The sequence below is a fragment of the Sinocyclocheilus grahami genome, unplaced genomic scaffold (assembly GCF_001515645.1).
Source record: "Sinocyclocheilus grahami isolate Dianchi unplaced genomic scaffold, SAMN03320097.WGS_v1.1 scaffold1094.1, whole genome shotgun sequence".
NCBI classification, from domain to species: Eukaryota; Metazoa; Chordata; class Actinopteri; order Cypriniformes; family Cyprinidae; genus Sinocyclocheilus; species Sinocyclocheilus grahami.
In genome coordinates this window covers 60,896-74,835 of record NW_015506273.1, presented here as the reverse complement: position 1 = coordinate 74,835, position 13,940 = coordinate 60,896, and the positions used below count along the sequence as shown (strand labels likewise).

The 13,940-nt window shown below is 40.5% G+C and overlaps 1 protein-coding gene across 1 annotated transcript in view; it reads right to left on the bottom strand.

The window, feature by feature from the left end:
• LOC107566705 (NACHT, LRR and PYD domains-containing protein 3-like) overlaps nt 1-13,940 on the bottom strand; it is a 168,944-nt gene that overhangs the window by 139,597 nt on the left and 15,407 nt on the right. The window contains 4 exon segments of the mRNA XM_016252234.1: nt 1,014-2,838; nt 2,927-3,122; nt 10,115-10,193; nt 11,243-11,359. Coding sequence (XP_016107720.1) covers nt 1,014-2,838; nt 2,927-3,122; nt 10,115-10,193; nt 11,243-11,359 — 2,217 coding nt within the window.

Here is a 13,940-nt window from a genome sequence, read left to right as displayed (position 1 = left end):
GCCAAAAAGTAGGGGCGTAGATGGCTTCCACAGGACACTGGAAGGGGCGGTAGCTGTGGCCTTTTGATAGGATCCCAATTCGTCGGTCCTCCGACGTGACGTCGAGAGTGACCGACTGAGAGGGAACGTCTCGGTTACGTATGTAACCCTCGTTCCCTGAAGGAGGGAACGGAGACGTCACGTCCCGTCGCCACAGCTCCTGTACCACCGCTGAGCGGCCGGGTCACCGGCTCGGCTCCTCAGCGAAAACCTGAAAATGCACTGCATCTGCTGCCTACTTATACTCACGCTGTGATCAGCAGCAGCTGGATGCAATAATTGCATGCCAATGTGCATTGGCTCGTTTAGTTTACACTCGAAGTAGATTGGTCCCTCTAAGCGAGATCCCAATTCGTCGGTCCTCCGACGTGATGTCTCCGTTCCCTCCTTCAGGGAACGAGGGTTACATACGTAACCGAGACGTTACTGTTCCCCTTAAATATAATTAAGTTTCATGTAGCATTTTAAACCTACATTCATCTTAGAAAAATGCATATTTTAGTTAGAATTATTGCATTACATTTCTAATGTGCTCTACTTGTTTGATGTGGATGTGCGTGTTCTTGTTCGATTAATGAAGTCTGTGAAGTTCATCAAAAACTTACTGTCAGGAAGAACTTTTATGCAAAATGCAAATACTTGCAGGATTTTCTGAAAATTACATCTAAACATATAACTGCAAGTGTATGTAAGTTATACACTGAGGAAAAAAAAATCTCCAAATGCATTATACAGCACACACATCTGCCAGAGCACCTGTCAGGGCCACATTACACTATATGTTTATGTATTTGTTTGAAGTGCATAATATAAAGCATTCTCATATTATATTCAATTAAACTATATAGAGAGAATAACTTTGGCGTGTTGTTTAGAATTAACTTGCAGGTGGTATATGATTCAAAAAATGAATTATAGAGGGTTATTGATAAATGTGTTTTTAAGATGAGTGCAAAATGTGACAAATTACTAACAAAGCTTTTTTGGAGGTTTTTATGACTGGTGATAATCTAATGAGACACTCGTCTGATTTCTTGAATTTCTGAAGCTCAAACTCCTCCATCTCTTCCTCTGATGTCAACAACACAAAGGCCACAGCAGACCACTGAGCAGGAGAAAGATCAGCAGATGAGAGACTTCCTTCTCTAAGGTGGGTCTGAATCTCTTTCACCAGAGTTTGGTCGTTCAGTTCATTCAGACAGTAGAACAGATTGATGGATCTATCTGAAGACAGATTAGCTTCTAGTTTCTGCTTGATGTACTGAACTATTTCCTTTGTGCTCTGGTCATTGCCATCTTGCTGAGTTAACAGACCTCGTAAGAGTGTTTTTTTAGACTCAAGTGACAAACCGAGAAGGAAGCGAAGGAAAAGGTCCAGGTGTCCAATGTCACTCTCAAGTGCCTTGTCCACTGCAGTCTTGAGCAAATTAATCATGGTGTCATTTTGGTTTTCATGTTCTGTAGAATCTTGAACAAATGCATTTTTCTTGTTGATGTCTAGAAACAGATGTGCATAAAGGGCTGCAATAAACTCTTGAATGCTCATGTGAACAAAGCAGTACATGGTACCAAGAATGATCCCTGTTTCCTCCTTAAAGATCTGGGTACACATGCTTGAGTACACTGATGCTTTAGAGACATCAATACCACAGGCTTCCAGGTCTGTGTCATAGAAGATGAGGTTGTTTCTTTCCAGCTGATGAAATGCCAGTTTCCCCAGTGAAAATATGGCATCTTTATCCCAGGAAACATCTGGTGTGTATTCTCCATCATACTTTCGTCTACTCTGCAGCATCTGAAAACGGAGAAAGTGTGTGTACATTTGTGTCAGAGTCTTGGGAGTGTCTTCAGTATTTGTTTCCTTGGAGGCATCACCCTGATCGTTTTTCAGATCATTATTTCTTTTCTCCTCTAAAATGTTCTGGAGAACAGTGGCTGAAATCCAGCAGAAGACTGGGATGTGGCACATGATAAAGAGACTCTTTGATTGTTTAACATGATCAATGATTTCACTGGCCAGATTCTGATCTTCAAATCTTTTTTTGAAATACTCCTCCTTCTGTGCATCATTGAACCCTCTGACCTCTGTTACCCGGTCGATAGAGTCAGGAGGAATCTTACTGGCAGCTGCTGGTCTGGTGGTGATCCAGATGAGAGCAGAAGGAAGCAGATTCCCCTTGATGAGGTTTGTGAGGAGAACATCCAGAGAGGCTGGTGATGAGACGTCACGCCATGTCTCATTATCCTTAAAGTTTAGAGGAAGACGACATTCATCCAAACCATCAAGAATGAACAGGACTTTGAATTTATCATTTCTTGTAAGGTTCAGTCCTTTTGTCTCTGGGAAAAACTGACTTATCAGGCTCATCAAACCTTGTTTTTCTTCCTCTTTTAAGTTAATCTCTCTGAATGGAAGAGGAAATATAAAGCTGATATCTTGATTTTCTTTTCCTTCTGTCCAATCCAGAATAAACTTTTGCACAGAGACTGATTTTCCGATGCCAGCAACTCCTTTTGTCAGTACAGTTCTGATCTGCTTGTCTTGTTCGGGTGCTTTGAACAAATTTGTGCATTCAACCTGTATCTCTTGTGATTCATGACGCCTGGAAGTAACTTCAATCTGTCTTACTTCATGTTCAGTATTGACCTGTTCTCTACAACCCTGAGTAATATAGAGATCTGTGTAGATGTTCTTCAGAAGTGTTGAGTCACCATGCTTTGCAATTCCTTCAAACACAAACTGATACTTTTTCTTCAGGTTCGATTTAAGTCGTCGTTGATGAATGAAGACCAGCTCATCTAAACAAACACAAAAAAAACACTTGATCCTACTTTTCTTTCCTTATTTTATAAGTGAGAGTATAACAGATGCGCATGAGCCTCTTACCTTTTAGAGTGTCTGCAAGTTTATCTTGCTTCATACTTTTTAGAAAGTAAAGTGTGATATCAAGAGCTGCTTCTTTGACACTGCACATGTCCTCTATAAAGTCCTGGACAAAGTATTGTGTGTTCTCTTCTTTTAATATTTTCTTAAACTTTTCCAGCTCAGTCTTCAGAAATACAATTATTTTGTACTCAAGGTCCTAAAATCAAACAATAAAAAAAAATTACAACAATAAAATGTAATTAAATCTTACATCCACATATGATCATGAGGTCAAACAAGTTACAGAGAGGCAACAGTAAAAATCTTTATTGAAGCTGTGATAATGTGAGACATTTACCTACAAAATAGTACGGAAGTTCTAAGCGGCCATACATTATTATTTTTTTCCTTCTTGTTTTCTCGTGATCTCGACATAACAAGAGTTGTCTTCTCATTATCACGACTTAATTTCCCCATGATCTCAACATAACAAAAGTAGTTTTCTCGTGATCTCGAAATAACAAAAGTTTTCTCGTGATCACGACTTTATTTTTCTTGTGATCTCGACATAACAAAAGTTGTTGTCTCGTTATCACGACATAACAAGAGTTGTTCTCTAAATTACACAACTGCGCCAACATGTGGCAGTATAGAACTATTGATGGGGAGTTGTATAGGCTACTGTCTCAAATATAGCCTACTGTACGCGTTTGGGACAGAGGACCTTTTTCATGATAGGCTATCTATAATTTGTGCCATTCATTACAGACATTTAATTAACTTATAAATGTTAAATGCTTGAATAAATATGATCATTTTGTTTGAAATTTTATGTTATCATTACGTTACTGCTGCACGACTCATCTGTTTCTCATTTACAACGACGTACAACCCATTTGTAATGTGCATCTTTCTTATTTTTAATCTTTATTGTTAATAAATGTATATTAATAAGAAATGTGATTTACATATGTGTATAATTTAGTTCAGTGATGTTATCCAGTGTTGTAGCTGTCACGAGACGGTGTGTGATCAGGCAGAACGACGAAGACGAAGAATATAACAACATGCAGCCTTTAATAATCCACAGAGGGGTAATATCCAGACAGAGTAGGCACACACGAACAGGGTAACATTCACAATAACTGACAAACTAGAACACAATCGACAGGAACTGATATAGGGCAGATAACAAGGGGCAGACAGGTGAGCACAATGAGGTGATTAACTAATAATGAGAACAGGAACAACCAAATATGGACACAGAGGGAGAAACCACAATCAAAAGTCCACAGGGGCGTGACAGATCGCCCTCCTCCCGGAAGGCGCATCCTCGTGCCGTGGAGACAGAGGGAGGGACGGAGGGGGATTAGGAGGAGGACAAAGGAGTGGATATGGGATGGTGACAGGAGAAGGCAAAGGGCTGGCAGGCAGACCAGACAGGTGGAGTTTTCGGCGGCGGACGGGCTCCCAGGAGGAGGATGACTAACAGAGTCCAGGGAGGTGACGATGGAGGGAGGAGCCAGGGAGAAGACAGGAGGGAACCGGAGAAGGAGTAGGAGCCAGGTGGGACCCAGGCATGGTAGCGGCCCACGGTGGAGCCGACGGAGGTAGTAGCCATGGTGAAGTAAGGGCTGACAACTCCAGGGGGCTGACCGACAGCGGCGGAGCAGGTGCTGGAGGAGCCCGAGGTGGAGACGGAGAGCCGATGAGTCAGGGTGACACAGAGCATCCGGAGGGCCAAGGCGGAGTAGATGGCGCTGGCGACCGAGGCGGAGACAGGGATCCGGAAGGCCGCAGTGGAGCCGGAGCGACAGAGGACTGAGGTGGAGCCAGAGGGAAGGTGGAGCCTGACAGAGCCTGAGGGACGGAGGGACGAGGCGGAGCCAGAGAAGTGGAGGCCCGAGGCGGCGGATGGTCGACAACTGACCAAGGTGGAGCCGGAGGGACGATGGAGCCCGGTGGAGCTGGTGGACTGATGGGCCACGGTGGAGAGGAGGGAGCTAGGAGCCATGGTGGAGTCGCTGGGTCGCATGACCAAGGTGGAGTCTGGGCCTCGGAGGCTGAAGGTAGAGTCGAGGGATCCTCCAGACTCAACGCCAATGGAGCTGGTGATAGGCAGACCAGCGGCGAGCCCACGCCACAGATGGTGAGCTGAGGGTGAGGAGAGAGGCTGACGGGATACAGCGGAGAGGGTGTTGACGAAGGGAACAGGTCAATGAGAGGAGGCGGGAGCGGGAGGTTGGGTGGTATATTTTCCCAGGTAAACAGGTCGGGTGAAAACTGAAGGACGGGTATCTCTGAGTGCAAGTCTATTAAATCTCCCAAGTCCAGTTTGTGCTCACCCCCAGTGGTGGCGCTGTGGGCGGGGCTTTCCATTGCCCCCATGATCTCCACAGCTGTATCCACCGTTGCTTGTGCTGTCGGCTCTCGCACCTGGTCAGACACTTGGGGCTCAAGCTCCAGGGCGATCATCAGCTCTGTCGCTCCTGATGGCGATGGCTCAACGACCGCGGCAGGCTCTGGCTCTCCGTCTGCGGTGGGCTCGTCCAGCTCCGCGCCGCGGGGTGGTCCTTGACTGGGCTCTGGGTCCTGAGTGGGGCTGGTGTTGTTGTCCGCAATGTCCACGGTCAGATGTGACTTGCAGGACACCAGCACCCACTCGATGAAGGCGGCGATGCTCTCTCGAGGACCATCCCCGGACAACTGTGCTCGTGTGATGGGGTTAAGTCCAGCTCGATAGAATGAGCAGAGGCAGTTGTCTGGGTAGTGTGTGAGGTTAGCGAATGAAGGCGGCGATGCTCTCTCGCTGACCATCCCCGGACAACTGTGCTCGTGTGATGGGGTTAAGTCCAGCTCGATAGAATGAGCAGAGGCAGTTGTCTGGGTAGTGTGTGAGGTTAGCGAGGAACACAAAGTCTTTAGTGTGGTCCTCAAGAGAGCGATCCCCCTGCTCCAGCAGGAGGACGAGGACGGCAGGGTCATCCATAACAGAAAACAAAAACTAACAAAACCGAAAAACAAAAACAAGGGGAAGATGCCGCTTAAATAGTTTATGTTTGGGTCGGTTATTCTGTCACAAGACGGTGTGTGATCAGGCAGAACGATGAAGACGAAGAAGTCAACAGTATGCAGTCTTTAATAATCCACAGAAGAGTAATATCCAGACAGGGTAGGCACACACGAACAGGGTAACATTCACAATAACCGACAAACTAGAACACAATCGACAGGAACTGATATAGGGCAGATAACGAGGGGCAGACAGGTGAGCACAATGAGGTGATTAACTGATAATGAGAACAGGAACAACCAAATATGGACACAAAGGGAGAAACCACAATCAACAGTCCACAGGGGTGTGACAGTAGCCTAATCTTTTGTATTTTCTACATTTCTTTGTAAACCACACACACTCACACATAGGAGTAGTTTCCCTTCTTCCTTTCATTGCAAAAACACTTGAACGAGCTGTGTTCAACCAAGTATCTGCCTTTCTCACACAGAACAACCTCCTTGACAGCAACCAGTTTTGCCTTGCTTGGCAAAGGGCATCTCAGGAACTGCAATCCAGTGGTTTGAGTCTTACCTCTCAGATAGGTCCTTCAAGGTATCTTGGAGAGGTGAGTCGCAACATCTATCTACTGGGGTGCCTCAGGGCTCAGTTCTTGGACCACTTCTCTTCTCTGTCTACATGGCATCACTAGGTTCTGTCATTCAGAAACATGGCTTTTCATACCACTGCTATGCTGATGACACTTAACTCTACCTCTCATTCCATCCTGATGACCCGACGATAGCTGCTCGCATCTCAGCTTGTCTAACAGATATTTCTTGCTGGATGAAGGACCATCACCTTCAACTCAACCTTGCCAAGACAGAACTGCTTGTTGTTCCAGCAAACCCATAATTTCATCGCAATTTCACCATCCAGTTAGGCACATCAACCATAACTCCTTCAAAAACAGCCAGAAACCTGAAAGAGTTATGATTGATGATCAGCTGACTTTCTCAGACCACATTGCTAAAACTGTCCGGTCCTGCAGATTTGCTTTATTCAATATCAAGAAGATCAAACCCTTTCTTTCGGAACATGCTTCACAACTCCTTGTTCAAGCTCTTGTTCTGTCCAGGCTGGACTATTGCAATGCTCTCTTGGCAGGTCTTCCAACCAGTTCTATCAAACCTTTACAATTAATCCAGAATGCGGCAGCAAGATTAATTTTTAATGAGCCAAAAAGAATGCACGTCACACCTCTCTTTATCAATTTGCACTGGCTACCAATAGCTGCTCGCATAAAATTCAAGGCATTGATGTTTGCCTACAAAACCACCACTGGCTCTGCACCCCTTTACCTAAATTCATTACTTCAGAATTATGTGCCGTCTAGAAGCTTGCGTTCTGCAAGTGAACGTCGCTTGATTGTGCCATCCCAAAGAAGGTGTTCAGGGCGGGTGTGGGGTGTTTTTTCAAACCTGCAGTAAAACTCATTAAGATCGTCTGTCAGTTGTTGATTCTCCACAGTGCTGTGGGATGGTGTCTTGTAGTTGGTGATCTCTTTTAGACCTTTCCACACTGATGCTGAGTCACTGGATGTGAACTGTGTCCTTATGATCATGTGACACTGAAGACTGGAGTAATGATGCTGAAAATTCAGCTTTGCATCACATAAATAAATTATATTTTAAAGTATATTAAAATAGGAAAAACATTATTTTAAATTGAGTACAATTTAAATTTTTTTTTTTAAATACAGTTTTTTGTGTTTTTGATCAAATAAATGCAGACTTGATGAGCATAAACACTTTCCTAATGCTGCATAATTATCAAATATTTTAATATTAAAGTCCTTTCACGTCACCACTTTGCCAGCCTACATTTCACATAATAGGCCTGTAGGAGGCACTTGGGCTTCATTATTTATGATAGTTTCATGAAATGGTAAACGTGTACCATACATAAATATAAGGGAATTGAATACTGATTACCATTATTGCGACTTTTTGCGCTGCACTGTTTTGTGCAGTGCTTTTGTAGTCATTTAGCATCTATTTTCTAAACGATGTTTGATTTATAAAATGAGACAAACCGCCGATCCAGAATCTCTCTGAATCCCCCTCCTCCCCATCTGTTCTCTCTCTCTCTCTTGTATGATGTTTTAATGTCTCTTACTCATATTCGAGGTACGCATGCGCACATGTATGCATTAGCTTTTCTTGGTTCAAATGTTCAAATAAGGACATGAATGCTAGGACTCCAAGGTAAAAGGGGTTCGTGATGAACTCTGAAGAGAGTTCAGCATCCTTCGTCAAGTCTATTCCTAATATGTCCATATTTTTCTGTACATGTGGCCATTTTATATAAACACATGTTCTTGGCCAAGATCCTATATGTATGTCATCTATATCCTCATTGGTTAAAGGGTTGAAACTCCCCTCGACATATGCCTATATAATATCTTTGTTTCTATGAATAAATTGAAGTATTGAGAATACAATTTGAATGTGTGTTTTCTTGCTTCCCGGCCGTATACACTTTAAGGGACTGAGAATTTTCAGAGGTGGCAAAGAGATATAGAGGGACCAAATTGTTAATTTACTAACAGTTGCTTAATGCGTTAAGAGAGTGTTTTTAAAAGACCAAACTCAGTAAACACATTATTAATAAATTATAATAGCCTATGCACAGACAAGCAGATGAGTCCAGGATGCGAACGCTACACGTTTTTCTTGTGGGCTTATTTGCTTGTCTGTACATAGAATGCTTTATTAATGATGTGTTTACTGAGTTTGGTCTTTTAAAAACACTGCCTTAACACATTTATACGTGTTGTCCGTAAAGGTATTCTATGGGACTTAACGCGGAATTAAACGCATTGCGTTCTTATTATGGGCTCATCTTCTTGTCTGTACATAGTATGAATTACTAATAATGTGTATACTGAGTTTTGTCTTTTAAAAACACTCTCAATTAACGCATTAAGCCAGGTTAAGCATTTTAGAATGTCACCATCAAGGATGTGTTCGTTACTATAGCAACAGTTGACTCACGATGCATATCTAGTGGATATGCAGTATAGAACAGCACAAATTATAGATAGCCTATCATGAAGAAGGTCCTCTGTCCCAAACGTGTACAGTAGGCTTTATTTGAGACAGTAGCCTATACAACTCCCCATCAATAGTTCTATACTGCCAACTGTTGGCACAGTTGTGTATCTTAGAGAACAACCGTTGTTATGTCGAGATCAAAAGAAAAATAAGTCGTGATAACGAGACAACAACTTTTGTTATGTTGGGATCACGAGAAAAATAAGTCATGATAACGAGAAAACAACTTTTGTTATGTCGAGATCACAACAAAAATAAAGTCGTGATCACGAGAAAACAAGAAAAAATGTATACTAATGCATGGCCGCTTAGAACTTCCGTAAAGTAGCAATAGTATAGACAAAAAAATAAATTTTTAGAACATCAGTATTTAATATAATTTTAGAGCATCAGTTATCATATCAAACTTTATTCAGTAATTTTAAGTACTATTATTGAAAGTACCTATAAAAATGTCAAACCAGTGTTTCCCTATATTCAATTTAGCAGGCACATTGCCACTACTGATGTATGAGCATTGCTGCTGCAATTTTTACATGACTCATTGATGATATTGATGCAACATTAAATGCTAGTAAACGTCTTAGCAAAAACAGTAAAACGTTTTTTTTTTACAGAATTACCAGAATTGAGTTAGGGAAAATGAACATTTCCAAATGTCCATATGACTGTATATTAATTTGTATATGACTGTATATCATGCATAGCTGTAAAGTTGCTAAATATTGATTGCAAATAACTGTAACTTTAACTAAGGTTTTAATTTAACCATTTCTTAAGTAATATAAGTTAGAATAGATTGTGTGCATCTTCCTACTGATAGCAGCACAAGACATGCTGATATGAAAGCTGTAGAGGTTGTTTTTATGAGATATTCCTCTACCAACATGAAAAAGAGTCCATCATGGCAGTGATGTGGATGTGTGCACAACTAAAATAATAGGGGAAACACTGCAGACATTAATTATTTTTAACAAATAAAATATGCAATTTTACAGTTGTTGAATAATGTATTTGATATAATATAAACTTTATTTCACAATTTTTTTAAACAAAAATTAACTTTATTTATTAATATAAACAATATTTTTTTCCTACCTGGAAGATCCAGACAAGACTTTCTCTGAAATTCTTTTTGAAGCGGTAATTCTGGAAGTCTGATTTCTCATATTGAATCCTGTTAGGAAATTAATTTCCGATATTAGAGAAATTTGTAAGAAACTATTTTTTTCCAACATCAGTATAATTATATATTTTTTCTCTCTTTTTGTTTATTTCATGAAAGAACACACAAATATCTTTAATCTCTGAAAAACTGACTGACAACATCACATATCAACGACAGAAAATGTCAGAAGGTCGTAGCCAAAGCCATTATCATCACACAACTGACATGACAACATAAATGTTGTCTTTTTAGGAACACATGCATTTCTCTTGAACCTTTTGGTTTATGGGATGCAGAGTATTTTAACACTTATTTTAAAGGGGTCATATGATGCGATTTCAAGTTTTCCTTTCTTTTTGGAGTGTTACAAGCTGATTGTGCATAGATAAGATCCCTGAAGTTGCAAAGACTAAAGTCTCAAAACCAAAGAGATATTCTTTATCAAAGTTAAGACTCTGCCACGTCCCCCTAAAACGGCTCGTTCTAACACGCCCCCACATATCTACCTCACTATGTGGCAATATTTGCATAATGCGCCCAAATGTTCACGCAAAGAAAGAAGGCGTGGTTTCAGTAACCGCAGTTAGTGTTGAAGCAGCATGTCAGGGAGACGCTGTGTGTTTCTAGGCAAAAGCAAAAGCACTTTATTTGGCCTTCCGAAAGTAGATACATTTAGGAATCTTTAAGATTACTTACAACAGAACAGCAATGCATTTTATGGACGAACTTTGTAGAAAACAAAGCGTTTGAGAGAGGCGGGGCATAGAGGACCTACAATAATGTACAGTATTTGAAAAATAATGTGTTTTTTGAACATTAAAGCATGTCAACATATTCTGTTACACCAAATACACAAAATGATGATCTTTAAAAAAGCATCATATGACCCCTTTAAAGTGCTAAATTTGTTTCAAAAGGCAGAGTGTACACCATTTCAAAAGCTAAGTTACATGCTATAGAAAAATGTATTATGCACTTTGGCATGGTTGATTATTTATGTTGCAAATTAAACCTTTTAGTTAAATTGTGGAATTTAAAAGATAATTTTGTGTTCCCACCGGTTGAGAAGAAAAGCTGCCAGCTCCACATCACTCTTCATTTTCTTCTGTGCTTTTAGTGTTTCCCATCGTGTAAATTCTGCACCTATATTTACTGTGGTCGTCTGTCCTTTGTTGCTAAATCACACAAAACAACAAATTACATAGAAACTAACAGGTTCACAGCTGTATTTATCATTTGGGCAAACAATCATCAAACCTGCACGAGAGAGAAATAACACTTTACTACAGGAAATTCCTCTGTTACTGATTTCCGCACATGCTCTCTCTAGTCCTCCTCAGAAATGGGCACTTACAAAGTGCAAAAGTTAATGGTCATTCCAGTTCAGTGGTTCAAATTTACTAATTTATTTTATAAATGTATAGATGTGAAAATGTATAGGCTGGTAATTTTACACATTTGATTAATCTGACTGAACAGAACATATAAAGGTTTTGTTTACTAACTAAAACAAAAATCAGAGATGTCCCCGCTACATAGTTATGTTAGCTCGAACACTCATAATAGTCTAAGTTGCTGTTATGTTGCTAGCTATCTTGTTCTTATCATTAACTTTGACTCATTTATAATGAAAACTGCACTGCATTAACCTCTCTCTTGCACATAAATTCATTTCAAGCCCTGATAATCAATCACACAATTTTGCTATGAGTTAATAAATTTAATCAAATCAATCAAATCAATTTAATTTCTAAACTGTGACAGTGTGTGTCTTTTTGATAGGAAGGGTGACTTAAGCTATCTATTATTCTACCTGAATGTGATTACCAAAAACGTCCAGGCTGCCAGAGCAAACCCTGCTGTTTCATGATAACTGCCATTCTGCTCCTCTTTTCTATTGTTATGATGAAGATTCACACTAAACCCAGGAACTTTTCAAGGGTTCTAATATGTGTAAAAATATTCACATAATCACACGCAAATAAAAAGGGTACTTAACACTGTTACACTGACTTTTATTCAGCATTCATCAGCCAAAAAAAAAAGAAAGAAAAAAAGGTGTTAATGGGAAATACAGATTTACAATAACAAGAAAGTCACCAGCATTTGAAGAGTTTGGTTCCAAAACGCGATAAACGCCATTTAAAAAAAAAAAATTAGTTTCCGCCAAAATCAGTATAGTATCTGGTCGGTATTGAAAAGTCAATTTTTTATTTTACGCAAAATACGATATCCGCACGAGTTATTAGGTAATTTTTTTCCCAAACCGTGACAAACGCCAGTCTCCTTTCTTTGCAGAATGCGATATATCTGCTCAACCAATCACAGCGCACCATTCCACGCACTCTAGACAGTAATGGCGGTGCTTTGAATACACCCGGCATCCTAGTTTTCCTCATCTATTTTGTACTTTGTGATCCACAAACAAACTTAGGGCTGCACGATAAATCGCATGTGATTGTCATGCGCATCTCGTCAGTAAAGCCGGTTCTGTGATAAATCTCCATCGCGTGCTTTCAGATGTAGCGGCATTTAATACACAGAGCCGTAGATCACTAGCAAGTTATGCAATATCGCGTTCATAATCGCAGATGAGTCGCATTCGATTATGAACGTGATATTGCGTAGCTTGTCAGTGTAAGTGTTTTTATTAATGCCATTAATGTTTTTGTTAATATAGCGTATAGCACTAGTCAACTAAATGAATGTAACATGGCAAAGATGAATGCACTTTTGGAAGTTGAATGTAAGGGAAATGTCATTTTGGAATTTCTGTGGTTTAATGTGATATTGTTGTTCATGTATGTTCATGATGAAATTTTCTTTTATTGTTGTAATTAATTTATAGCATTAACAAGATGACCCGTTGAATTCATTTTGGGAGCGATGACTGATTGAATGTATTTTTAGCCCAGTGCCTGTATATAAGATTAGTATTGACCAAGTTCAGAGCCTGTCATATGTGGATCAACTTACTATGTTGTGTATTTTCAACAGTTTCAATATGAAAAATTACTTTTATATTGATTCAATGAAAAAAAAAGTGTCATACATTTATTGCATTTTGGGGAAAAAATTATACAATCTTATAATAAATCTTTGAAAATCAAAATCTGGATTTAAATCTTGTATGTTATTATAACCTAAAGATGCTATGTGAAAGTTTGAAACAGAAAATAGTGTTTTTCATCTTGCCACTTTCTTGGTAAAGAAAACTTTTTTACTCAAATTAATCAAAATGGCTTTATTGCGTTTTAGAACCAAACTCTTCATTTCCCATTCAATTGGTCACTCTCGACGTCACGTCGGATGACCGATGAATTGGGATCTCGCTTAGAGAGACCAATCTACTCCGAGTGTAAACTAAACGAGCCAATGCGCATTGGCATGCGATTATTGCATCCAGCTGCCGCTGATCACAGCGTGAGTATAAGTAGGCAGCAGGTGCAGCGCATATTCAGCTTTTCGCTTCGGAGCAAAGCGATCACATCGTTCTGCTCCTGACTGCTCTACTGAGAGAAGAAGACTGAACGAGTTCAGCGTGCTCTTTTCGAGAGCTCTTCGTGTTGGTGGTACGGCGCTTCAGCGGTGGTGGTTTTCCCGTGTCGTGTGGGTTGCACACATCGGGCTGCACTACCCCCTGTTTGTATTGCAGGCGGCCATCTCCCCTGTGCGCTTCAGTATGCTAAAAGAGCTTTTTCCCTAAAAGAGCATTCACGGGTGCGTCTTTTTAAAGACGACGTTGCGTGGCAAACT